The 26,686-nt window shown below is 39.6% G+C and overlaps 1 protein-coding gene across 4 annotated transcripts in view; it reads left to right on the top strand.

Annotated features, from left to right (window-relative positions):
* Positions 1-8,020: 8,020 nt before the first annotated feature.
* The window catches only part of MON2 (MON2 regulator of endosome-to-Golgi trafficking), a 130,982-nt gene continuing 112,316 nt past the window's right edge, over positions 8,021-26,686 (top strand). For all 4 annotated transcript variants that reach the window (XM_002752681.7, XM_002752680.6, XM_054238325.2 and 1 more), the window contains exons 1-2: positions 8,021-8,544; positions 25,191-25,254. In XM_002752681.7, the coding sequence (XP_002752727.1) occupies positions 8,434-8,544; positions 25,191-25,254 (175 nt within the window). In that variant the 5' untranslated portion in view covers positions 8,021-8,433. The remainder of the gene's footprint in view (positions 8,545-25,190; positions 25,255-26,686) is intronic.

Raw genomic sequence — 26,686 nt, 5'->3', positions numbered from 1 at the left:
ACACGGAACAAAGAAGTAATTTAACTACTGGAACTGATGCTAGCCAAAGGATTTCTTTATCTTGGCACTTTGGATTGGATAATTAATTGGAGGTGTGGGGAAGGAAGGCTGCCCTGTGCATGATAGTAAGATGCTTAGTATTAGCACTACCCACTAGATGCCATTAGTGTCTACCTCCCAGGCTGTGACAATCAAAAAAGCCTCCAGACATTGCCAAATGTCCTAATGCAGGCAGAGTGGGCAGCTGAGAACCACTAGACTAGAGTATGGTTGATGAGCACTGCTCCAACCATGGAGGCTGGGGTAAGAGAGTCTCAGGAGTGAGTTGATCTGGAAGAGGCTAGTGACTGGGCTTCATGTCAATGACTGAAGGTGACCCAGTGAAACCAGCATAGTGAACGTTTTCCCCAGATCCCTGCCACTTTCATCATTTCTCTGTGTACTCTACCCTGGTCTTCTCTGTCTGCATCCCTTCTTTCAGTGTGCTTTTCCTCCAAAGAACTGCCCTTATGTTTCTCTAGTTTCTTTGCCTGGGGGAGCCCTGATTTGTGTGACATAGCTCCCTTGGTTAGATGATTCCCTAAAATTCCACCGCCCTCCCTAATTGGTCTTTTCTTCCATGCTTTGCCCACTCTCTTACAGGTATCTCCTGGGAAAATGTCCATTATAATTCAAGTGTACACAAATCTCTCCTTAGGATCTGCTTCCATGGAACCCCTTAATATACCCAGTAATGCTGGAATCAAGGACAGAGTCAGATGTAAGAAACAAGCCCAGAAGAGCAGTTCAGAGTGAAGACTGTGAAGAAGTCTGGTCTTGACAATGTGCTTTCCATCATGAGACACAGCATCACTGTGCTTTCCATCATGAGGCAGGGCAATGAGAGAGGTGATTTAAAGAAGTTGAGAAAATCTAGACAGTGTGGTCTTGGTCTCAGGAACAAGGGTGAAAACAAGCTAAGAGAATAAAGCACAGGGTCTTAAGATGGTATAAAAATAACAGAACTATTGGAAGAAAGATCTCTTTTTCTTTTCTTTCTTTTTTTTGGAGATGGAGTCTTGCTCTGTCATCAGGCTGGAGTGCAGTGGTGCCATCTTGGCTCACTGCAACCTCTGCCTCCTGGGTTCAAGCAATTCTCCTGCCTCAGCCTCCCAAGTAGCTGTGACTACAGATGCGTGCCACCATGCCCAGCTAATTTTTGTATTTTTAGTAGAGACGGGGTTTCACCATGTTGGCCAGGCTGGTCTCTAACTCCTGACCTCGTGATCCGCCTGCCTCAGCCTCCCAAAGTGCTGGAATTACAGGAATAAGCCATCACGCCCAATCAACTTCTGCTTTTTCATAGAACTATTTGTGCACCATTTGTACTCCAGTAGTTGACCAATACAATCATTTCAGGAAGGATCAGCTACGAGAAGTTTTGTAGTAAAGACAGCCATCTTGTTAAACACCTGTTCCTTTAGTACTACTTCAGTGATACTGCCATTCCACATGATGTGGACCAAACCCTGATGTACCACATGTAAAAATCATTTTTATGTTTTTTTTTTTATTTTGAGACGGAGTTTCACGCTTGCTACCCAGGCTGGAGTGCAATGGTGCGATCTCGGCTCACCGCAACCTCCGCCTCCTGGATTCAGGCAATTCTCCTGCCTCAGCCTCCTGAGTAGCTGGGATTACAGGCACGCGCCACTATGCCCAGCTAATTTTTTGTATTTTTAGTAGAGACGGGGTTTCACCATGTTGACCAGGATGGTCTCGATCTCTCGACCTCGTGATCCACCCACCTCGGCCTCCCAAAGTGCTGGGATTACAGGCTTGAGCCACCGCGCCCGGCCTCATTTTTATGTTTTAAAGCAGTAACAATAGTGACAGAAAATAAAATATTTAAAAAACAATTTTTGAGAGCAACCATAAGAAATTTTTAACCAACTTTGTCTCACATCTAGGAGACACAATATTTGAAATAATAAATTATAGAATCTTTACTCATAATTTGTCTTTTGTAACCATTTCTTTATTGCATGAAGAAATCATCTGCATTCTTCACTCAGTATGTAATCTGGGTCACTACAAGTTACAATTTTTAATTGTGAAAATTAAAGCTTTGATAATACGTTTTAAGAAACGCATAGACAGGAAGTACCAATTGGCATTCAAGACAAATCATTCCTGTGCTAAGTAAAATCATTTGAGATCATTTCTAATTAAATTTAGAAAAATTAATTCAGTTACTCAATGATGACAAAGAAAAAATAAGAGTGACATAAACTAAAAATAAACAAAATTAAATCAATAGCTATTAATTATGAGTTTAACACGGTTTTACTCTCTAATCATAAAAACTTTTACATTATAAATATTTAAAATATGACTAGTGAGTAAAAAAGCATTTACAAACATATTTGCAAATGGCATTTCTCATTAATTCATTAAACAGACAGATCTCTGATGCATTGTCTTCAGCATAGATACCTGTGTTTTGTGAGCTCATTGCCCTGACCACATGAACCAATTACTCTGACTCTAACTGTTTGGGCAGGAGTATACCCTGTGCTGTGGGTAGCTAAGCTATATTCTTTTCAGAGACTTAGAATGTGGTCCAGCAAAAATGCTGAACTACTTAATTTCTTTCTCAGAGATTTGAATGACACTCATAAAGAGAAAGTATGTTGTTGGTAGGGTACAGAGATAAAAGCTTGGCCAGGTGCAGTGGCTCACACCTGTAATCCTAGCACTTTGGGAGGCCGAGGTGGGTGGATCAACTGAGGTCGGGGGTTTGAGATTGTCCTGGCCAACATGGTGAAAACCCCTCTTTACTAAAAATACAAAAATTAGCCAGGCATGGTGGTGCATGCCTGTAATCCCAGCTACCCAGGAGGCTGAGGAGGGAGAATCGCTTGAACCCAGGAGGTGGAGGTTGCAGTGAGCCGAGATCGCGCCACTGCACTCAGGTTCGTGCAATGGGAGCAAGACTCCATCTTAAAAAGAAGAAGAAGAATCAGAAGCAGCAGCAGCTAAACAGACACAGAGAAAGAAGAAAGAAGAAAAGGAGTAGAGGCCATGAAGTAGTAAAAGACATGAGTAGGCTAAAGTCACGCGGAAGACGAAGCTATAAGAAGACAGAATCCAGATATATAGAATTGGACATGAGATGATTAGTTAATAGAAGCAGAAGAAATACAGAAGAAACAGAGAGATGTGTCTTTGTAAAGGTTAAGCAAGGGAGGGAGAAGGAAATAAAATACTTTTGCTACTGATATTAATCAAGCAGTTATGTATTCCAAAGGACTTTCCTGTTCCCAAACTACCTTCCAGCTCCGTGAAACCTATCTTTTCCTGTACTCCCATAGGTGCTGGCCTTGTGGTTAGAATTCTTTTTTAGTGACCGGGCGCAGTGGCTCACGCCTATAATCCCAGCACTTTGGGAGGCTGAGGTGGGTGGATCACGAGGTCAAGAGATCAAGACCATCCTGGTCAACAAGGTGAAACACCATCTCTACTAAAAATACAAAAAATTAGCTGGGCATGGTGGCGCGTGCCTGTAGTCCCAGCTACTCGGGAGGCTGAGGCGGGAGAAATGCTTGAATCCAGGAGGCGGAGATTGAGGTGAGCCGAGATCATGCCATTGCACTCCAGCCTGGGTAACAAGAGCAGAACTCCATCTAAAAAAAAAAAAATCTTTCTTATCTTTACCTGAATTATTCCCTTGAGCCCCTACTGCTTTAGGTATCTGAAAGAATCTAGCTAATATACAACGTACAGGAATTTGGACTTTATTCAGAAAAACACAGAGAGTCATTTAAGGGCTTTATTGTTTGCATTTCAGAAAGAGAACTCTGGGACCGGTGCAGAAAATAAACTGGAGACGGACTTGAGGCAGACCTCCACTCTTACTAACTTGGTTCAGGCTTTATTATCTCTTACCTGGTTTAAATGCCTGAACCAAGTTAGTAAGAGTGGAGAAAAGTGGGATGAATTAGAAAGTTATGAAGGAGGATGAATCAACAGAACTTGATTCCGCTTAGATGTAACGGATGAGAGAGAAGGAAGAGTTAAGTTTGACCCTTAGTTTCTTGGTTTGGGCAACCAGATGGATGGTGATGCTTTTCATTGAGAAAGGCAATGTATGAAGAGGATCAACTCCTTTTTGGGGAGGAATATAAGGTGCCAATGAGACTTCCAGGTAAAGATGTCCAATAACCAATTGAATATTCACTTCTGGATCTCAGACAAGAGCTCTGTAATTATAAGTGTGTATAAAGGCTTGACATCATAGCTTTCAGAGATATCAAGACTACGGTTTCTTGTTTTATTCTTACCATGCTAAATTCAGGAATACACTAAACTAGACTGTGTTAGACTAGGGAAGCTTAGAATAAATAATTTGTTCATATCTGAATATCCTCTATACTGTATCCTAGCTATCATGTTGTGTTCTGTCTTACTCTGTGATTGATGGGCTACCATGCCTAGGTGAAGTGATCTCTAGAAAATGGGCTATGTATAGGACTAGTCCAGCTTTAAGTATATAAGGCTAGGACTGGAAGAGAAAGTTAAGTTTCCAGAAGGTCTGATGTACATTCCAGAAGGTCTGAATATTTGGAAGGTTTAGAAACTTGTACTTTCATCTCTGAGCTGATATTGCAAGTAATTCTTTTATGTATCCTTTAGATAAGTAAACCCAAGCAGTGTCTGTGTGGTGGTATTTCTGTTCATCTGCACCTTCTATTGATAGATATCAACATGGAGGTTATATAGAGTGGTATCAATAGATTGACAGTAATTTAAGCCATTGGTGTGCATAGGATCACCAAAGAGAATAAATGAAGAAAACAAGTGAGTGTGGTGGGGAAGACAGCAGAGAATAGAATTCTGGGAAACATTAATAACTAAGGAGTAGGTGAAAGAAAAGATTAAGAGGAGAATAAGTAAATGTGATAAAATCAGAGGGTCTGAACAAGTAAAAAGGTAGATTGAATGACATTTGTATTTCATCATTAAACTAAGACAGCTATTTCAGAATGACATTAGACAAATTTTCTTATTACACATAAATATATACTTGTTAAATAGATGTATTTTTAAAAAGATTCATAACAAGAACTCAAAAAAAGACATGGATTTCCTAATTTTTCAACTAGAAGGTTAAACGCCAGGACACAACTTGCTGATGATTCTGTTAGAAGTTAATAAAAGACGGCATTAGTCATGACTACGACTTTGAGAGTTCTCTTTTCTACCACCTATTTAAAACATTTACTCAAAACTAATGTGTGCCAGGCATGGTTTACCTACAATATTTCATTTAACCTCACAACTATCCCATGAAGCAGACACTTTTGTTTTCTTTTAAAGCTATGGAGAGGTTAAGTAGTAAAGATTAGTGAAGATTAGAGAGGTTAAACAACGTGCTAGAGTCACTCAGGTAGTAACCAACGGAGTTCAGATTCAAACTGGAGCTTTCCAACTTCAGAGTCTGAGGCTTAACTGCCATGTAATAATGCTCTGAAAGCATTATTTGTGGTAATAAAAGGCTAAATTTATCAGGCATTTATTAATGTAATTTTCAATGAAGACAGATTTTACAGCCACAGCTACAGTTTTATACCCATACTGGCATTTATAGGTGTGCTACAATTTTAAAAGTATTTCTTGAGATACTTGAGAACAAAAATATGTATGTGAATGTTTGTTTTTGCTACTAAACAAGTAATTATTCAGTACTCTGAAATGCTAACTCTTAACTTTAGCTGATTTCTTAACTTGTAGACTAAAAAACTATTTTTACCTTTACTTGCTTGGCTTTGGTATAAGCCATGCATTGTTTCTGGAGCAGTATAATCTCTCTTAGCATGTGTACATAAAAGGTTATTGTGAATTTATTTTAAAGAAATGTACAGAATACTAGATACAGGTACTTGCTACATCTTAATTTTTTGGTTTTTTTTTGAGATGAAGTCTCACTCCATTACCCAGGTTGGAGTGCAGTGGCGTGACCTTGGCTCACTGCAATGCCTGTCTCCAGGGTTCAAGAAATTCTCCTGTCTCAGCCTTCCGAGCAGCTGGGACTACTACAATGCTAGGCTAATTTTTGTTTTTTTAGTAGAGACTGGATTTCACCATTTTGGTCAGGCTGGTGGTCTCAAACTTCTGACCTCAGGTGATCCACTAGCCTCAGCCTCCCAAAGTGCTGGGATTACAGGTGTGAGCCACCCAGCCACTAGACCTTAATTTTAAAATTTGTCTTTTCAAATCATTGTAAGTATAGTTTTTAATCAATGAATTCCAATTGCATGTCCTTAACTCGGAATAGAGATGTAAAAGATTCTAAAGATGATTTTGAGTTAATCATGCCAAAGTTATCAATAATAAAAAATCCAAAAGAAAATTTGGCTACATAGTGGAAGACAGAGAATTTGATTCTAGACCACTAGCCCAATTATTAAAGCATAGTTTTTGGCTAGGTGTGGTGGCTCATGCCTGTAATCCCAGCACTTTGGGAGGTCAAGGAAGGTGGATGACTTGAGGTTAAGAGTTCCAGATCAGCCTGGCCAACATGGTGAAACCCCATTTCTACTAACACTACAAAACAAAAAACAAAAAAAGTACCTCATTTTTACAAGCTCCCTGGGACTTCAAGAATAATGTCTGCCATATATTTCTTTCTTTCTTTTTTTTTTTTTTTTGCTAAATTCACAGGTTTTCGTAAATGAAGCTTATACCATAGGAGCTGTCAAGATTCCCAGAAGTTGGGGAATAGGCACAAACGATCAAAATTACTGTCCTGGGCACTCCCTACTATTACATCATCTGCTGCCTTTATCCATCCTTGCTTTGCTTCTTATCAGAAGGAAACAAATAAAATTATTTAGTTTACAAAGTATCTCTGTTACAGCCAAACAGTGCTGCCCGTTGACAATCTCATGGCTCACTGTCTTCCATCCTGTAAAGGTGTCATAAGCTCAGCTGTCTGAAGGTGTTGGCTTCTTCATCTCTACAGTTTCTGTTTTTCCTTTATCATTTTCTGCTTTCTGCCCAGGAGCTGCGAAATGTCTTGGGGGGCAAAAGTAGACCAACCTGGACCTTGGAGAAATACAGATGAAGATTTTTCTGTTTGCCTTTTGCCTCACATTTATTTGGCACTTCAGACCTAATGAAGGCGTTTATGTATCTGTGCCTTATTTGAGCCACAAAACGCTCTGGTTTTATAATAATAGGGTATTCATTCAACAAGTATGTTCTTATTACCTACTATATGCCAGACGCTGTTCTAGGTGCTGGAGATACAACAGGAAACAAATTAAGATTTAAAAGGAAGAAGAAGCGGCCGCCCAACTTTTCCGAAACTCCCCTTTTCTAGCTTGGAGCATCTGCCAGTAAAAAGACCGGGTTAGATCCCATAGCGCCTAGTAGGTGATTGGAGGAATTCTGGCTTTTGAGTGAGATGGGAAGCCAGCGAAAGGCGTGGGGCAGAGGGTAGTCTCATTTTACGGATTAGGAAAATAAGAGGCCACCCCACAGTAAGTGCACAGTTGCGCTTAAAGAAAAAAAATATTAACAGTTGCGCTTAAAGAAAAAAAATATTAACAGTTGCGCTTAAAGAAAAAAAATATTAACAGAAGGTAGCCACTGATTTGGGGCCACTAGTCCAGATATTCGAAATGAAGCGGGAGGAGATACGTTAAGATTAATCCACAGGGAAGCAAATTATTTACACCGAAATACAATTTAACACAAACATACGCAAAGACACATGCCAAGGATTACTCGGATGCTGTGTTCAGGTACTTGTTAAAGAAAACGAAACGAATCCTGACGCCACAAACCCCGTCTTTAGCCTACTTTATGCCGGGGGTGGGGCTGGGGGGGGTTGGGGAAATCGCTGCCCACCCGGAACCCTGCCGAGCATGGCCACGCCCCCGACACGCCCCGCCGACGGCCCGCAGTCGGGGTTGGCCGCGGCGGTGGCGGAGGCCACGGTGCCCGGAAGTGCAGCTGACGTGTCCCGGCAGCGCTCGGAATTGTGGGCGACAAGGGTAATGGCGTCGGCGAGTTTTAGGGGCCTAGGGAGCTGGCGCTGAAGCTTCTTGCCAGCTTGGCTGGTGACACCTGGTGTGGCTGGGCCCGTGGCAGCAGAAGGACCTGCCCGCTTTGTGGGCTCCTCGGCTAGAGTCGGCGAAGCCTAGCGGGGCGGGGTGACAGTGGGGGCGCCTCCGAGAGAAGCCGGAGGTGTTGCGGGGAGGCTGCTGGGGGACGCTCGAGCAAGCTCCGGGTTCGCAGTCCAGGGCCCGGCGGAGTCCCTGCAGGGACCAAGAAGCGGGCTGCAGAAGGGCCAGAGACGCCGGGAGGGAGCTGCCGGTGGCCCCAAGGAGCTGACAGTGCCGGAGCTTGTTTGTAACTCTCGGAAATTGGTTGGGATCTTGGAGGATCATGTCTGGCACCAATAGCCCCGAGGCGGTGAAGAAGCTGCTGGAGAATATGCAGAGCGACTTGCGCGCCTTGTCACTGGAGTGCAAGAAGAAATTCCCACCTGTCAAGGAGGTAAGCTTCAGGCGACGTTAGGTGAAGGCACTGTGAGCCTGCCTGGTCCTGTTACAGTGCTTCACCCCAGTTTGTAGTCCTGTGTAATTTTCATTCGGTTCTCCCCTTTCCAGATTTGTGAGTCGGTGGGTTGTTCCACAAGGGCTTTTTATAGTTTCCACTGGAGAGGGCTGGGGCACTTTGATTTTCTCCCCGCTCCTGTCCTCACAGTTTAGGAGTGAAGTTCGTGGAGAGAGCTCAGTTAATCCAGCTAGGTGTACTGTACACTAGCCTTTTCTGGCCTTTTTCTTATTTGAAACTGGCCAAGCCAAAATTTCAAAACTTAATGTCTGTTTGTTGCTCCCCAAAAGGAATATTTACCTACTGTGTTGAAACCTGTTATCCTCACGTTTATGGCATATCACTGCATTGGAAACACTTTTCTTTCTGGCATATATCAGTGGAAACACTTAGCTCTGTATAAATCCTTTGACGTGTTAATGAACTATTCAGATCCACCTAATTTATTAGGAATATTAAAGATCCACAGAATTATGTTTACCCTTGCTATGAGCAGTGCTGTAGTGGGAAGTTGGGCTTGCAGCCAGAGCAAATACAACTGAATTTAAGTTCTAGCAATAAATTTTAACCTCTTTGAGCTTCAGGGTTTTTTGTTTGTTTTCAGCTCTAAAATAGGGTTAAAGGGTGGTTTTGTATTATGTATGGGAAAGGTGTAAGAGGAAAAGGGTATTATTAAAGAGACTCCAGTTAATAATACATGGAAATTAAATTCTTCAAATACTTCTTGAGTTGAAATGCTTAACACTTGGTTACTGTTTGTTTTGTCTCTTAAAATGCCATTTTAATCCTCTAAAAAGAAAAATAAACAACAACAACAAAAAAAAACAGGGCTGGCGCAGTGGCTCACACCTGTAATCCCCGCACTTTGGGAGGCTGAGGTGGGCCAATCACGAGGTCAGGAGTTTGAGACCAGCCTGGCCGACACAGTGAAACCCCATCTCTACCAAAAATACAAAAATGAGCTGGGTGTGGTGGCGGGCGCCTGTAATCTCAGCTACTCAGGAGACTGAGGCAGGGGAATCACCTGAACCCGGGAGGCAGAGGTTGCAGTGAGCCGACATCGTGCTACTGCACTCCAGCCTGGGCGACAGAGTGAGACTCCGTCTCAAAGAAAAACAAAACTACAAAAATAAATAAATAAATAACCTCTGCTCAAGTTTTTTCCTCATTTTTGAAATAGGTCTGCGATATTATTCTAAAGGTAATCATTTTATTTTTATTTCTATTAAAGGTAGTTTGATTTTCCTGCAATTTCATTTACTATTTGCCCTAAAAATTCACCAAGGGTTTTCAGATTATCATACTTATTTAAATGTTGTACCTTTATTATTATGAAGATTCTGTAATTAGAACTTGACCAATAAATTTTGGATTTTAGGCTTGTGAGGAATATTAACTTTTCTGTAAGAGCATTGGTTTTATCAGTCTTCAACAAATTCCATCTTGTATTTCTTTAATAAATTAAGTAGATATTACCCAATGATGGAAACCAGATGTGCCACTTTTTGAAAGATGGCTGTTACGAAATGTTTTATTTCACATACTCAATATGTGAAATAATTGATTTTCATTATTTTTTTATGCCTCTGTTGAAAGTTATAACAAGTAAATCTGAAGAATTAGGCTGTTTTAGAGAACTTTAAAGAATTAAGTTTTAATTGTAAGAGAAATGCTCTCATTCAGAAAATATCTAACACTATTTTGTAATTTCAACAATAATTTATAAAACTGACTTCACAGTTCTAATCATCCATACAAAACTGTGGTTCCTCTACAGACTGTTGTGGTCTAGCTTGGGAATATAATTGCCATTTATTACATTTTTTTTGTTTTTTGTTTTTGGACATAGGGTCTCACTCTGTGGCCCAGACTAGAGTGCAGTGATGCGATCTACAACCTTGAACTCCCCGGCTCAGGTCACTCTGCCACCTCAGCCTCCCGAGTTCTGGGGACAGGTGCATACCACCACGATAGGCTAATTTTACACACACACACACACACACACACACATGCACACACACACACAATTTATATATATATATATATAGGGTCGGGGTTTCTGGCAGGCTGGTCTCCTGAATTGGGCTCAAGTGATCCACCCAGCTCTGCTTCCCAAAGTGCTGGGATTACAGGCGTGCACCACTGTGCCCTGCTGAAAGCTGCTGGAGGATCCCTTGAGCCCAGGCAGTCGAGGCTGCAGTGAGCGGACATCATGCCGCTGTACTCCAGCCTGGGAGACAGACCGAGACCCTGTCTCAAAACAAGCTAACAAAAAAGCTTACAAGTTTTTACTTGAACACTGGCTAGAGAGAGATTTTGTAATTGCGCCTGGTCTTTGAGATAATAGCAAAAGTAATTCTTGTGATTTTCTCTGATAAATAATTTTTTATATGGTACATATCTGCAAGAATTTGTTAAATGAAACCTTTTTGATTTCTTAGCTAATGATGGGCACTACTTTAGAAATTGAAAAATGATCTTGACGTTGTCATGGGTTTAAAACAAAGACACAGCCATTAGCCTAATTATGATGATGTTTTAGGACAAACCTTTGATTTTCAAGAAATATTTTGGCTGAATTAAATTTTCCCTATTAAATTAATGGGAGTGCCAAATTTTGGCTTTTGTTCTTTAAGAAACTACTGGTAAGATTTTGGTTTTATTTTTCTCTTTGGATGCTAAATAAACTTTAAGGCAAAGTCTAAGAAACTGTTCCATCTATAGACTGGTTTGCTAGTTAACACTCTCCCAGTGTCTTCACAGGCATTTTCTGGAAAATACTCATTCTGCACTATTCAAAGGCTACTTAATGTAACACAGTTCTAATTGTGTATGTGCTTCGGAATGTATGTCTCCTTCCCCAGTGCTTTTAAAATAAGGTAGCATGAAGTGAGATGTTTTTTATTTAGTCTTTATTTCAAATTTTTAGTAATTTCTACCTTTTATGGCCATAGTGCTTGGCTATTATTTTATTTATGTATTTATGTATGTATGTATTTTGAGACAGGATCTCACTTTCACCTAGGCTGGAAGTGCAGTGGCAGGATCTTGGCTTGCTGCAGCGTTGACCTCATAGACTCAAGTGATTCTCTCACCTCAGTCTCCTGAGTAGCTGGGACTACAGGTGCATGCCACCATACACTGCTGATTTTTGTATTTTTTTTTTTGTAGAGACAGGGTCTCACCATATTGCCCAGGCTGGTCTCCAACTCCTGCGATCAAGCAGTCTGTCCACCTTGGCCTCCCAGAGTGCTAGGATTATAGGTGTATCCCCAGGCTAGCCATGTAGTTCTTCTTTAAAATTAATAATAAGTTGGATTTAAAGATTTCAAATCTGTTAGAAAACGAATAAAAGAGTATTGATAAAGGATAGTGCCTTATTTACTGACATTTACTTACTGACTTTCGAATTCTACATAGGTATTTTTACCATACTATTTTCATTTATTATTCTGTCCTTTGTATATTGTTGTTGTAGTGGCTGTGATTTTATTCTGTCATTTTATAATAAAAGTAGTGATTAGATTATTGCTGATATTATCAGCAATAAACCTCTTCCTCTTTTTTTCTATTTTTCTTAGTCCTTATATATAAATCTTCATATTTTAGCAGCATAACTTTTTTTTAGTACAACTGTACTAGCCAGTTTGGGAATATTTGTATGAAATTTTTTCCTTGCCTTAAACATTACTTTGAAGCCTTCTATCATCAGTTCTATGTAATTGATATTCAGTAGCCTTCAGAGGAAGAGACCTCTGAAGCCTTATAAGAACGTTTTGATTATTTCCTATTTGCAGGCACGGATGAGGGAGATCTAACTGACACTGGAAGTTGAAGGAGGGGTGTCATTCCTAGCACAGGAATTAGCACATGTTGTTAGTATTCCATGTAAAATACCTTTTTTTTTTTTTGAGACAGAGTTTTACTCGTGTCACCCAGGCTGGAGTACAGTGGCATGGTCTCCACTCACTGCATCCTCTGCCTTCCAGGTTCAAGTGATTCTTCTGTCTCAGCCTCCCAAGCATTGGAATTACAGGCGCTCACCACCATGCTCAGCTAATTTTTATATTTGGCCAGGCTGCTGGTCTTGAACTCCTTACCTCAGGTGATCCACTCGCCTAGGCCTTCCAAAGCTGAGGTTATAGGGCTGAGGTACTGCACCCAGCTCATAAAATACATTTTATACTGAAGATGATTGGAGCCATTAGAGCTTTTTTTTTCTTTTTTGAGACAGTCTTGCTCTGTCACCAGGCTGGAGTGCAGTGGCCCAGTCTTGGCTCACTGCAGCCTCTGCCTCCCGGGTTCAAGTGATTCTCCTGCCTCAGCCTCCTGAGTAGCTGGGACTACAGGCATGTGCCACCACACCCAGCTACTTTTTGTATTTTTAGTAGAGACGGAGTTTCACCATGTTGACCCCGATGGTCTCCATCTCCTGATGTCATGATCTGCTCATCTTGGCCTCCCGAAGTGCTGGGATTACAGGTGTGAGTCACCCTCCCAAAGTGCTGGGATTACAGGTGTGAGCCACCAGGCTCTGCCAGAGCTTTTTGAAAGAGAGTTATATAATCAAATTGATATTTAGTAGCATTGAATTGACCATTGGTAGGAAGAATTAGAGGGTATTGAGATTGAAGCAAAGAGAGCAAAGTTTACAAAACGTTGATTCTCTGTATTGAAGCAGTAGTGGACATAGACAGAAGGTTGCTTGCATTGTGTTAGTAGTGAAAGAAAGAGTATAGATTGAAAAGGTAAAAATTACCAAGGCATGGTAACCTTTTATATAATGGAGAGAGAGAAATGTGTGATGCCTCCCAGGTTTCTGGCCTGGGAAACTAGGTGGATCACTAAGAGAAGAAATAAAAGAGAAGGAAATGTTTTGGGAGAAAATGAGCAGTCATTTATATGCATATATATATATATATATATATATATATATAGAGAGAGAGAGAGAGAGAGAGAGAGAGAGAGAGAGACACACACACACACACACACACACACAGAGTCTTGCTCTGTTGCCCAGGCTGGAGTGCCATGGCATGATCTCAGCTCACTGCAGCCTCTGCCTCCCAGGTTCAAACAGTTCTGCCTCAGCCTTCCGAGTAACTGGGATCACAGGTGCATGCCACCATGCCTGGCTAATTTTTGTATTAGTAGAGAAGGGGTTTCACCACGTTGGCCAGCCTAGTCTGGAACTCCTGACCTCGCGTGATCCGCCCACCTCGGCCTCCCAAAGTGCTGAGATTACAGGTGTGAGCCACTGTGCCCAGCCAAGTAGTCATTATATTAAGTTTAAGATTTATGTGTGACATCCAAGTGGAACTGACCAGTAGGTGTTTGGAAATTATGGTTTGGCACCTAAGAGGGAGGTCTAGAATTTCAAATTTAGGCATATCAGTTTATAATTAAGATTAGAAACCATAGAAGTGGATGAAATGGGCCCAAAAGTTTGTATGTATAGAGTGAAAAATATCAGGATTGGAAAAGGAACTTTGGGAAACAACAACATTAAAGAAAAAGGCTGCTGGGCAGACTAAGGTTAAAGATAGAGGAGAGAAGGAAAAGTTGTTAGAGGAAGATCCTTGAGAAAACTGAAGTGTCAGTGGCGTAAGTATATGAACAGGATTTCAAGCCGAGAAAGGACACATTATCTTCTGACTGAAGAAGGACAAAGGAAAAACTGGGTTTGAATGTGACAAATTTGAAAGAAGAGAGCAACAAGTTGTAGGTAGTTTGGTCTGTGGCCTCTGCTTTCTTAGTAAGATAGTAAACAAGCTTGTCGAAGTAGAGAGTGAGAAGTTTGAGGAGAGCAGTGGATCACTTTGGAGAAGTGGAGGAGAAATTGTCTTGGAACACCTAGGAGTCTTGGCAGGAAGAGTGGTTGACATGATGATGGATTGTGAGATCTAGGTAGGAGTCCCAAAGAAGGAAAGCCAATAGTTTGGACTGATTGGAAGATCATGGGAGGATTAAAGGCTAGCGGCACGTATTTCATCAAAGAGCAGTGGGTTTGGGGAGTGTGAGAGCTAGGACAGGAGTTGAGACAGTAGTGGGAATACTGCATTGCAGATTGCCCAGTGGTAGAGGATGATGAAGTCCAGGTAATGAGTGGTAGAAGAGTAATGAGAAAGAAGCTCATTTGAGTTGAGGTGGTCAGAATTCGAGTACTGGATAGATTTCATTTCTCTCTTTTTAATTGATGCAGAATCAGTAAGGGTATAAATAATTTAAGTGCAGATAGTCTTCCCAGGCTGTGTACTTTAAGTTTCCTGTTGCCCATTCAGGCCTGATAGAAATTGGTTGGCAGAAAAACAGCAAAGGTTTTTGTGTTAAGGTCTTGTGATAAGAGTTCCTCAGTATCCAGGTGTTTTTCTTTGTTAACTGGCTGGGAGACCCCTGATGAAAGAGATGCCTTCTACTTACTGTGACAGGATTTGCTATTTAACCAGATGTTTGCGGACTGTGAATAATGTCATTGACTTTCCTGGTTAGGTTAATACATCATTTGCACGACCTTATGACAGTGAAGATGAGGGCTTGATAATCTGTACATGCTTACTTGGGATCTGTTTTGATTTAGTATTTTATAATGTATTGTAGTTTTTTCCTCTTGACATTGTATTCTTTCTCCTATAAGTATAATAAATATATGCTTTATATGTTGAAATCTATAAGCTGAAATAAATGTACTTTGGTGACAGAAAAAAAATGACATTGTCTCTAACTTATAAACCAGAAAGGAAGACATATTTCAAAATTTGACTTTTTTTTAATGTTAAGTATAGCTTAATATTTTCAACCATGTATAAAGTAGAAGGTTTTGCTGTTACTATTTTAATTTAACAGAAATTTATGAGTCTCTTAAAAAAGCACAGCAGGGAACATGGAAATAATTGAGAAATTGCCTTTATTCTCAGGAAGTTAACTCAAGGTTTAATAAAATGTTGCCTTCACATTAGGCTAGGAACTTTGCATCCTTAGATTCTAATGCAACATGCTGTATTAAATATTTATTTTACAGATGAGGAAGCTGGCTTAGACAGGTTTAGTAATTTGCATAAGGTAGTAAAGCTGGAAAATGGTGGAAATGGGATTTGAGTCCATGTGAATCCTCTTTTTCCGTTATACCATGCCGCACATGCCTTTACAACTTGCTTGTTTTTGTTATTGTTCTTATTTGTTTACCTTGCTTCATTATTTGTTACTGTTGATTATTGCCATCATGGAACCCTCTAGTTTTGTGACGTTGTACTTCCCTGTTTCTCCTCTCAGTATTCCACTTCCTTTTCTTCAGGCTGGAGTGCAGTGGGCGATATCAGCTTACTGCAGCCTCTGCCTCCCAAGCACAAATGATCCTCCCACCTCAGTCTCCTAAGTAGCTGGACCAATATGGACATGCCACCACAGCTGGCAAATTTTTATATTTTTCATAGTAACAGAGTTTCACCATTTTGCCTGGGCTGGTCTCAAACCCCTGAGCTTAAGCCTTCTACCTGCCTTAGCCTCCAAAAGTGCTGGGATTACAGGCATGACATGAGCCACTGTGCCTGGTCATCCTTTTCTTTACATACAAATAAGGGTCTCCCAGGTTCTGTCTTCAGATCTTCCCTTTCTCCATGTTCACCCTCTTGGCATCATTCTTTCCTATCACTTCTGGCCTTGCTACGAAGCTGATGACTCTTAAATCTACTTCACTCATTCTGTTCTCTTTACTGAGCAAAGATCTGCATTTCCAGCTGCCCATCAGACACATTTAGAATATTTTTCACATGCTTCAGAGAACTCCTTTTTTTTTTTTTTTTAATTGAGGCAGAGTTTCCCTTTTGTTGCCCAGGCTGGAGTACAATGGCGTGATCTCAGCTCACTGCAACCTCTGCCTCCCGGGTTCAAGCAATTTTTCTGCCTCAGCCTCCTGAGTAGCTGGGATTTACATGTATGCGCCACCATGCCTGGCTGATTTTGTATTTTTCGTGGAGATGGGGTTTCTCCCTGTTGGTCAGGCTGGTCTTGAACTCCTGACCTCAGGTGATCTGCCCACCTTAGCCTCCAAAGTGCTAGGATTATAGGTATGAGCCACCACGCCTGACCTCGTGTTACAGCTTCTAAAGCCCTTTTGCTATTTTGGAATTGCCTCCCCTCATCTTTCTTTTTTATTTTTATTTTTATTTTTAATTAAAATTCTACCTTCATTGAACCCCACTTTAAATGTTGCCCATCGATTTGTTAGGTGAATGAATCCACTTTACAGATAATTTTCTTTCTTCATTTATTTATTTATCTGTTCATTCATGAAGTAATTTCTTAATAGTAACACCTACTGTGTGCTGAGTGCTAACTAGTTGCTGGAGCTAAAACAGTTGCAACTCCTGCCCAGGCTTGTGAATCTAGTATGTTTTCCTCTGCTCTCTTAACTTCCACCTAAGTTTATTTTATTAGGTATTTTCTTATACCTCTTATATTTTATCTTTTATTATCGTTTTTTAAAGTATATTTTCATTTTCTTTATTCCATAAGGATCAGTATTAGATCTTGTTTATCCTTTTATTCACTATAGTATAAAGCATTTGTACACCTAGGAGGTGCTAATTAGATACTTGTTGAAGATTAATTTTTTTTTTTAATTTTGTGATGGAGTTTTGCTCTTTTGCCCAGGCTGGGGTGCAGTGCGCGATCTCAGCTCATTGCAACCTCCGCCTTCCAGTTTCAGGCGATTCTCCTGCCTCAGCCTCCCGAGTAGCTGGGATTACAGGTGCCTGCCACTATGCTTGGCTAATTTTTTTATTTTAATGGAGACAGGGTTTTATCATGTTGTCCAGGCTGGTCTCTAACTCCTGACCTCGTGATCTGCCTGCCTCGGGCTTCCAAAGTGCTGGGATTACAGGCATGAGCCACTGCACTCAGCTAAAGATTAGATTTTTAAGAAAAGGAAGGATACCACCTAAGGAGGCATACCATGTATACATTTTTAGCTCTCTACATGTAATCTGCATTCCATTCTTTTATTTGATATATTAAGGAAATTTTATTTATTTCCTAGAAGCTAGATTCTAGAATAGAATGTCACATAGGTATATATTTTTACAAGTTTTTAGGGTTGTGAAATAATTGAATGTTACAGAAGAAAATTGTAATGGTTTCAATGTATTAATTGTCTTATGAGCATTTTGTCACCTAGGGGCTGTTCTAGATGTATCAAGTACTCCCAGTGTGCACTTAACTTCAGGTCTTTTGATTTTACCTGACATCTAAAATCACAAATCTTGAGGCAGCTCCATATCTCTCTTGTGTCTCATTAGTACATTATTTTATCTAAGTTGCCATTAACTTGAATTTCACATTTTTTTTGAGACACAGTCTTGCTCTGTTGCCTAGGCTGGAGTGCAGTGGCACAATCTCGGCTTACTGCAACCTCTGCCTCCCAGGCTCAAGTGATTCTCTTGCCTCAGCCTCCTGAGTAGCTGGTGTTACAGGTGCACACCACTACGTCTGGCTAATTTTTTTGTGTTTTTAGTAGGCACAGGGGTTCATCATGTTGGCCAGGGTGGTCTTGAACTCGTGACCTCAAGTGATCCACCTGCCTCAGCCTCCCAAAGTGTTGGGATTAGAGGCATGAGCCACCATGCCCAGCCTCACATTTCTTCTTTAGCTCTTGTTTCATGCTGTGTCCTGTGAATAAATAAATTGGACCTTTAGTAAATTTTCTTTAATATCAAGGTTTTATTCTTATAGAAGTCGTGAAATACATTTGTTATTTAAAAACAGCAGTGGCTGGGTGGGTAGCTTATGCATATAATCCTAGGACTTGGGGATGCCAAGACTGGAAGATCACCTGAGGTCAGGAGGTCGAGACTAGCCTGGGCAACATAGCAAGACCCCCATCTCTACTAAAAAATTAGCTGGATGTGGTGGTGTGTGCCTAGTCCCAGCCGTGTGGGAGGCTAAGGCAGGAGGATTGGTTGAGTTCAGGAATTCATTGCTGCAGTGAATTATGAAAGGGTAACTATACACCAGCCTGGTTGACAGAGTGATACCCTGTCTCAAAAACAAAAGCAAGCAGAACAGCAATTTTTGTGGGAAAAGAAAACAGCCTTTTAAAGAACTTCACATGTGTGTGTGTGTGTGTATGTAAATCTGTACAGTTTTAGGGTGGACATTTGTTAATTCCTCTGCTACCATCCATTCCCTTTTGCTTCCTTCCGTGGTAGGCTATGTTCTTCTCTCATTTTCAACCCATTGGATTTTCATTCCTAACTCCAGAGTACCATGATTAGCTTAATCTACTTTATTTATTTATTTGGAGACAGGGTCTTTCTCTGTCGCCCAGGCCAGAGTGTGGTGGTACAGTCACTGTTCATTGTAGCCTTGACCTCCTGAACTCAAGTGATCCTCCCACCTCAGCCTCTTGAGTAGCTGGTACTACAGGCTGATACCACCAAGTCTGCCTAATTTTTTTTTTATAGGCAAGATCTCCCTACGTTGCCCAGGCTGGCCATGAACTCCGAGGCTCAAATGATCCTCTCGCCTTGACCTCCCAAAGTGCTGGGATTACAGGCATAAACCACCATTCCTGGCATAGATTAGTCTACTTTAAATCCTCCCAACTGCTTCCCACCCCACCTCCCTCCATTCCTGTGCAAGTTACATGATGGTAGTGAGTGCTTCTGGGAAAGAAAAAACTTTTTTTCTTTCTTTCTCTAGAGCTACTGAAAGAGACCTTTTCTCTCCTTCAAAATAGTGTCATATGAAATTTTGAGACGTGGAATGGCTGCAGCCATTGTTGCTAAGGTTGGATGCAGCCTGAGAATGAACCTACCCATTGAACAGGGCAAAACCAAGAGAATGGCAGATAAGTGACACTGCAGCTCTGATGACATTATAAATCTCTGGATCAAACTTCCTCTGGATGTTTCAGTTAGTGAGGCAGTAAAGTCCCTCCCTCTCCCTCCCCTTTTAAAGCGAGTTAGAATTGGCACTTGTAGATACAGTTTGTGTGTGTGTGTGTGTGTGTGTGTGTGTGTGTGTATGTGTGTGTGTGTGTGTAAAATACCAACAAGTTTTTTTGGTATATTTAGAACTTTCCATTTGTTCCCTTAGGAACACTTATGAAAGGCACTGGGATAGGCATTAGTAATATAGAGAGATGAATGAGAGATATTTTTTGTCTTCATCATTCTTATAGGCAGTATGAAGATACATAATTAGATGAATAAGATAACGTGTTACAGGTTCAAGCCGTATACAGTACTAAAGGTAGAAAGGCTTTTCAGTAGTTGTCATAGAAGAAAGTGATGGAAGAAAAGATTTCCATCACTGCGTATGACACTAGAAGGGTGACAAAATCAGAAGCACCTGCACCATAAGTCTACAGCTATCATCTTGTTGTTATTAGTGGTTTAATTTCAGCAAAGCATTATTTATCACATTAAATTAGTACTAAGTTGGGTTTGTATTTCATTTGTGAATTTGTTGGCATTGTAATTTAAAAGCTGTAAAGAGTATATTCCTGATTGTATTTATACATACATGTAAATTTGTCAGTGACTGTGTAGGTCCATAGCTTATTTTTTCCTTTTAAGAGATGTCCTTTTCCTTATACTACTGAACTCAATTTTGAGAAATACTAGTAAGAGTGGGCACTAGGATCATTGAATAATTGAGACAGTTGGATGGATGGAGGACAGGATTGTAGGTAGAGACATGTCTTCATTTAGGTTGACAGTGAGTGTTGGAACTAAAGTGTGGGAATGAGATTTGAGGAAAAAGTACAAGATACGTTAACTAAAAAGACTGTGGCTGATTAGACTTGTGAGTTGAGTGAGAAAACCCAGGTATCTGGTCAGTGACTGGATGGATGATGCTGCTGTTCAGAAAAATAGAAATTGTAGAGAGAAGTAATAGGTTTTTCTGGCTGATAACATCTATTTTAAACATGTTGAATTTAAGGTGTCTTTTAAATATTTAGGTTAATAATTTCTGTAGTATAGGAGACAGATCAGGAACAGGAATATACTTTAGATGTCTTTATCAGTTAGAAAGTAAATGAAACCATGGAATTACAGCTATCCTTTGGTATCTGCAGGGGATTGGTTCCAGGAACCACAGAGAATACTCAGCACTTTGGGAAGCTGAGACTCCAGGGAATACCAAAATCTGAGGATATTCAAGTTCTTGATATGAAATGTTGTAATATTTGCACATAACCTGTGCATATCTTCCCATGTAATTTCAGTCAGTTCTAGATAATACCTAATAGAGTGTAAATGCTATGTAAATAGTTGTTACACTGCATTTTAAAATGTGTTTGTGTGTGTGTATTCCACCCACTGCTCCGAATAGTTCAGATCTGCAGATGCAAAACCAGTGGATACAGAGGGCCGGCTCTATGGTATTACACAGGAAGAGTTTACCCAGTGAGAAATGAGGTCAGGGATATTCTAGGTGGTCTTAGAAAAGCAGTCAGCAAAGGGTATTGAGAAAAGAGGAAAATGTTTCTTCAGAAGATGAATTTTAAAATATTAAATGCTGCGTTAGTATTTAAGACTTTGGCATTCTTTCCAACTCAGATTGTCCTCAGCAATAGATTAGATTACTTACTTACCATCTCTATTCAAGTCTGTAGAACTTTTTTCATCTTTTCTTCCTTTTTTTATTGTTTGCATGAGTATCAATTAAGGGAAAAAATAACCATGTTTGCAATTGATTACCTTCCATACCTATATACATGGTATCTGATCAAAATAGGGAATACTTCTAAAGCAAGAAGTTAATGATTTTTTTTCACACTTAATATCCTTGGTACATAGAAGGAAATCTGATTGTAAATACCTCGGTTCATACAGAATACCCTTAAAGATGTAGGCTAGTCTTAATTCATACCTAAGTGATATACAAGCGTATCAATAAACATTGATAGTGAAACTTTCCATCAACACAGTGTGCCTAAGAGAATAAGATGATAAATTCCAAAGTATTTTGACAGTAGAAACTTGGATGTTAAAAATGAGGAGCTATGAGATAGTCTAATTATATCTAAGACGACAGACAGTCCTTTTGGTAATTTTTTGAATTTAGACATGAAAATACTAGTTGCATATCTTTTAAAACACCATTTTGAAACTGCTTAAAAAATACTTGACCAGGCACAGTGGCTTACGTCTATAATCTCAGCACTTTGGGAAGCTGAGACAGAAGGATTGCTTTAGCCCAGGAGTTCAAGACCAGCCTGGGTAACATAGGGAGACCGTGTCTCTACAAAAATTAAAAATCAGCCAGGTGTGGTGGTGTGCACCTGTGATCCCAAGTTACTCAGGAAGCTGAGATGGTTGGATTGCTTGAGCCTAGAGGTCCATGCTCCAGTGGTCTGTGATCATGCCATTGCACTCCAGCCTGGGTGCAGAGTAAGACCTCGTCTCAAAACGAAAAACAAACTTCCGTTTTCTTCTCCTTATTGTGTGTATGTGTAAAGATATTGATTAGACATGTGTACACATTGATGGTTCAACTCCATCTCAGGAAATCAAAATAATGTCTGGTGAATTTGATATCATTTACTGACATCTATCATCTAGCATGCTACAGGATGGATTTTGGAAACCATTAAGGTTTGACTGACTAGAATTCAAAAAATCTGGATAAATTACATTAATAATTATAATGGTTCAATTTAATCAGTTTCTGTTGGCACCAGAGCAAAAGCACATATTGACTTTGGGCCTATGCATGGTATATAGGGCCATAGTGAGAAAGGTGAGAAGTTAAACTTGAAAATGATGATGGAAGAAATTTCAGTGACTGCAGATTAATTTCCACTACCTCAGTAAGAAATTGATCTAAGAGAATTTGAGATGGGGTGTGTGAATTTTTACAAAATACGCATAATAACTTCAGTTCTGTAATTTAATTTTTACAGTAGTAAATTTGCTATGGTTTGTACATCTTCAGGTTATATCTGGAATCTCATCACTTCTTACCATCTCTGTCACTAACAATCTCAGGCCAGTCCATCATCATCTCTTGCCCATATTATTGCTGTAGTCTCTTAAATTTTATTGTATTTGGAATCACCTGAACATTTTTTTTTAATTGATGGATGACTCCCACCAGCAGTCATTCTGATTTAACTGAGTTGCAATCAGGATATCAGGACCTCAGGACTCATTTAAAAGCTTCTGGTGTTTCTAATATACACTGCTTCAGTTAATCAGAAAACCAATAATCTTTCCCTGAGGTAATTCATTTTGACTGTGTTTTTCTTCTAGTAGACATATTAATTAATTTGGGACCTTTCCATTTTCTAAAGTTTTAGAAATAAGTCCTAGTATATCTATTAGGCTTTTTAGTTGTGAGCAATGAAAACTGACTCCGGCTGATTTAAGCATAAATAAACTTTACTAATAGTATGTTGAATGGTGCACAGAGTTGGTAGAAGGCTGGATGGAGCTAACCCTAGAAAAAATACATGAACAAAGGGGAGGCTAAACAACTAGAACCACAGCAAAACTCATGCCAGCAAGACCATTATAGCTGTGTCTGCTGATTAGTGACTGGATGCTGCTGATTGCATTTCTGGTCACTCCAGGCCACTGCTGGTTCTGCCGCCTTTGGAAACTAGATATTGCTTTCACTATTGCTGTCATCAGAAAGAATTCTTTATTGTCTCTGCTCTTTGTTACTAGGCTCCACATTCAAAATTGCTGGTGGGTGCATCTCTATAGGTAAGCACAGGCTGCCAGCAGGGCATGTGAAAAAGCATCTGCATTTTCAATGTTAATAGTGGGAGATGGGCTCTGTTTTGCACCAAGATTTATGAAGTTAGAGATTCCTCAAACACAAACAAGGGCTTGACATGCTTGGAGCCAACAAAATGATGGAAGCCTACTGCACATGGTATAGCTTACAATGTGTTCTTTATTTTAGACATCAGTTCATTGTTTGTCAGACTAACAGCCCATAGGATACTGGTGTTCTTACATAATTATTTTTAAACCTTTAGAGACTGCTACCACTTGTCCCTTAGCAAGCAGTAAGAGAGAAAATAAATGACCAAGTAGCAAGCAAATTAATAGGAAAACTTGTACATGTAACTTCTTACAGTACAAACTTACTGTCTTTGGAGGTATAGATAACAGTATATGTATAAAATAGCATGTTTCTAAATAGTAAAAATGTCCTGAGTTTCTATGATGAAAGTAATATATCAATATTATGTGTCAGCACTCTTTAATGGAATTATAACATGGGCTATAGATGTAATACATATATGTAATTTTTAACTGCATTAAACAGTAAAAAGCCAGATGCAGTGGCTCATGCTTGTAATCCTAGCACTTTGGGAGGCTGGGGTGGGAGGATTGCTTGAGGCCAGGAGTTCAAGACTACCCTGGGCAATGTAGCAAGACCCTATCTCTACAAAAAAGCTTAAAAATTAGCTGGACATGGTGGCATGTGCTTATAGTACGAGCTACTGAGAAGATGGTGGTAGAAGGATCACTTGAACCCAGTAGTTTGAGGCTGTCATAAACCATAATTATGGCATTGTACTCTAGGTTAGGCAATAAGCAAGCCTCTATTTCTTAAAAAAAAAAAAAAAAAGGAAAAAAGTAAAAAGAAATAGACATTTAATTTTAATAATTTAACTTAATAATTTGAAATATTATTTCAACAAGTAATCAGTATAAATATTTAGGGGATAGTTTATATTCTTTTTTTATACTAAGTCTTTGAAACCTAGTATGTATTTTACACTTAGAGCACAGCTCAATTGAGACTAGCAGTACTGCCAGCTAAACATACTATGGTTAATGAAGGTTTGGTTAGTGAAGGCTTGGTTATTCATTTTCAAAAAAGAAAACTAGCTTTTAAAATCCAACACAGGTCTGGGTGTGGTGGCTCATGCCTGTAATCCCAACACTTTGGGAGGCCAAGGCAGGTGGATCACTTGAGGTCAAGAGTTTGAGACCAACCTGGCCAACATGGTAATAATAAAATATAAAAATTAACTAGGTGTGGTGGTGAGTGCCTATAATCCCAGCTACTTGGGAGGCTGAGGCAGGACAATCACTTGAACCAGGGAGGTGGAGGTTGTAGTGAGCCGAGATCGTGCATTCCAGCCTGGGCAACAAGAGCAAAAAAACTCTGCCCAAAAAAAAAAAAAAAAAAAAAATCCAACACCATAGTTTTACTTGATTTTGCAGTGTTATACAATTTGTGTGTGTGGTAGTAGGAGAGGAGGCTTGAAATGGGGAAAAAGAGCCTAATCATTTTCAGTAGGTTTTGTTTTTGTTTGTTATTTTTATTCTCACAACATTTAAATTTGCAGGGGATTGAGGTATTCCAATATGCCTTAAGGCGGAGGAAGGCAACGTGTTGGGGTGTAGGGTTTGCCTGTGAATAATCGAATTAATCATATTTTATTACATTTAATGTATATGTCACTTTTGAGCTTAGTATCTAATGATTTGAAAACTAAAAAGGCGATAGTGACTGACTTTATTTGTGCTTGATATTTTGTCTATCACATATGACTTATTTTCTGTGGGTAATTCATTTTGACAGTAAATTTTATGTTCTAATTATTTTTATTATTGCAGGCTGCCGAATCAGGAATAATAAAAGTTAAAACAATAGCTGCACGAAACACCGAAATTTTGGCAGGTAATTTTTTGTATTAAAACATTTAGTAATTTACAAAAATTTGACTAGTAGTAAAAGTAGAATTTTTCTTGTAAAAGCCATACGTTTTCTGTAACATCTCTTCCTCATGCCCTAACATATGCTATTCATAATGATACAAAATGGGTAAAAGTTCCTAACTTATGAACTGATTGTGTTTCCCAGCAATGAATGCTATAAAATTCTCTGAAATCGGAAAGCTTAACACTACTAACTCCTTAAAGGCAAGGAATTTTTTTCTAACTCATCTTTGCATTCTCCTCCACTTCTTGCTAATCACCTGAGACACACCATAAAAAGCATTCAGTAATATTTGTTGCATTGATTTGAATAAAAGATTAATTCTCAGTTCATTTTCTATGATCTACTTTCTCTTTAATATATTATAAACAGTTCATAATGTAGTCTTCTATAGTTGAGTCTTGGGACTAAGGCAAGATGATCGTGAAAACAGAATGAGAGTGAAGAAAACAAAAATGTTTTCTTACCTTCTCTTGATTGAACCTGGTTTTCAAGGAGGAATTTTCAGGAGTTTCTCTTTGGCATCATTCTTTTCTACTCAGTCCACTCCTTTCTCTCCCTTGGTGCCTTTTGTTCTTGCCTCCATAATGAACATGGAACAGAGGTAAACTGGCTTTTTTTCTTAAATCTGTTATATGCAAGGCACTTGTGTCATTGTATCTTACATAACAAGCTTGTGGGGAAATACTATCTTATTTGATAGTAGAGCAAACCGAGATGTGAAGAGGTTGTTACTTGCCCAAGGTCACAGGAAAAGTGGTGGAACCAGATTAAAATCCAGGAGTGTTGAGGAGTGTTCTTGCTGCTGCAGTGTGCTACGATGGTATCACCAGGTTTCCACGCTAGCTACTCACTCCCAAGTATTTCATACGTAACCAGTGCTTGCTTCAATGATCCTTTAATCTGCATTTCCAGTTCCAGTAGTGCTGCTGATCTCAGCTAATCTATGAGAAAAGAAGTCCTATTAAATTAATTTACACAAAGTCCAAATACAATTTACACAAAGTCCAAATAAAGAATCTCTTTAAAAAGGGATACCAATGTGTCTGTAACTGGTGCGATTTCAACATGTTATGAAATAAAATGAAGATTTCTGGGGACAGATTAAGGATCAGAGGGCAAGAGTGGATTTCACTTAGGCTATCCAATTTTACTGGAAGTTTGCCCTTAGGGTAAGCTTTCCTCAATTACATCTGTTTCACACAGCTTTTTCCCTGATTTTGAACAGTCTATCAAAACACCAAACAGTTTTATAACATGCGCAGAAGTGAATAATGCTCTATGTAGATATTGAGAAGGAGTATAGTGAAAGTGGTGGGTAAAGGCAGAGGTGCATATGATTGGGTTACAAAGGTTGACAAGTGGGTTTTTTTTTTTTTACCTGAAATGGAGT

This window comes from Callithrix jacchus, chromosome 9 (assembly GCF_049354715.1).
Source record: "Callithrix jacchus isolate 240 chromosome 9, calJac240_pri, whole genome shotgun sequence".
Lineage (NCBI taxonomy): Eukaryota > Metazoa > Chordata > Mammalia > Primates > Cebidae > Callithrix > Callithrix jacchus.
This window is presented reverse-complemented; position numbering and strand designations above follow the sequence as displayed.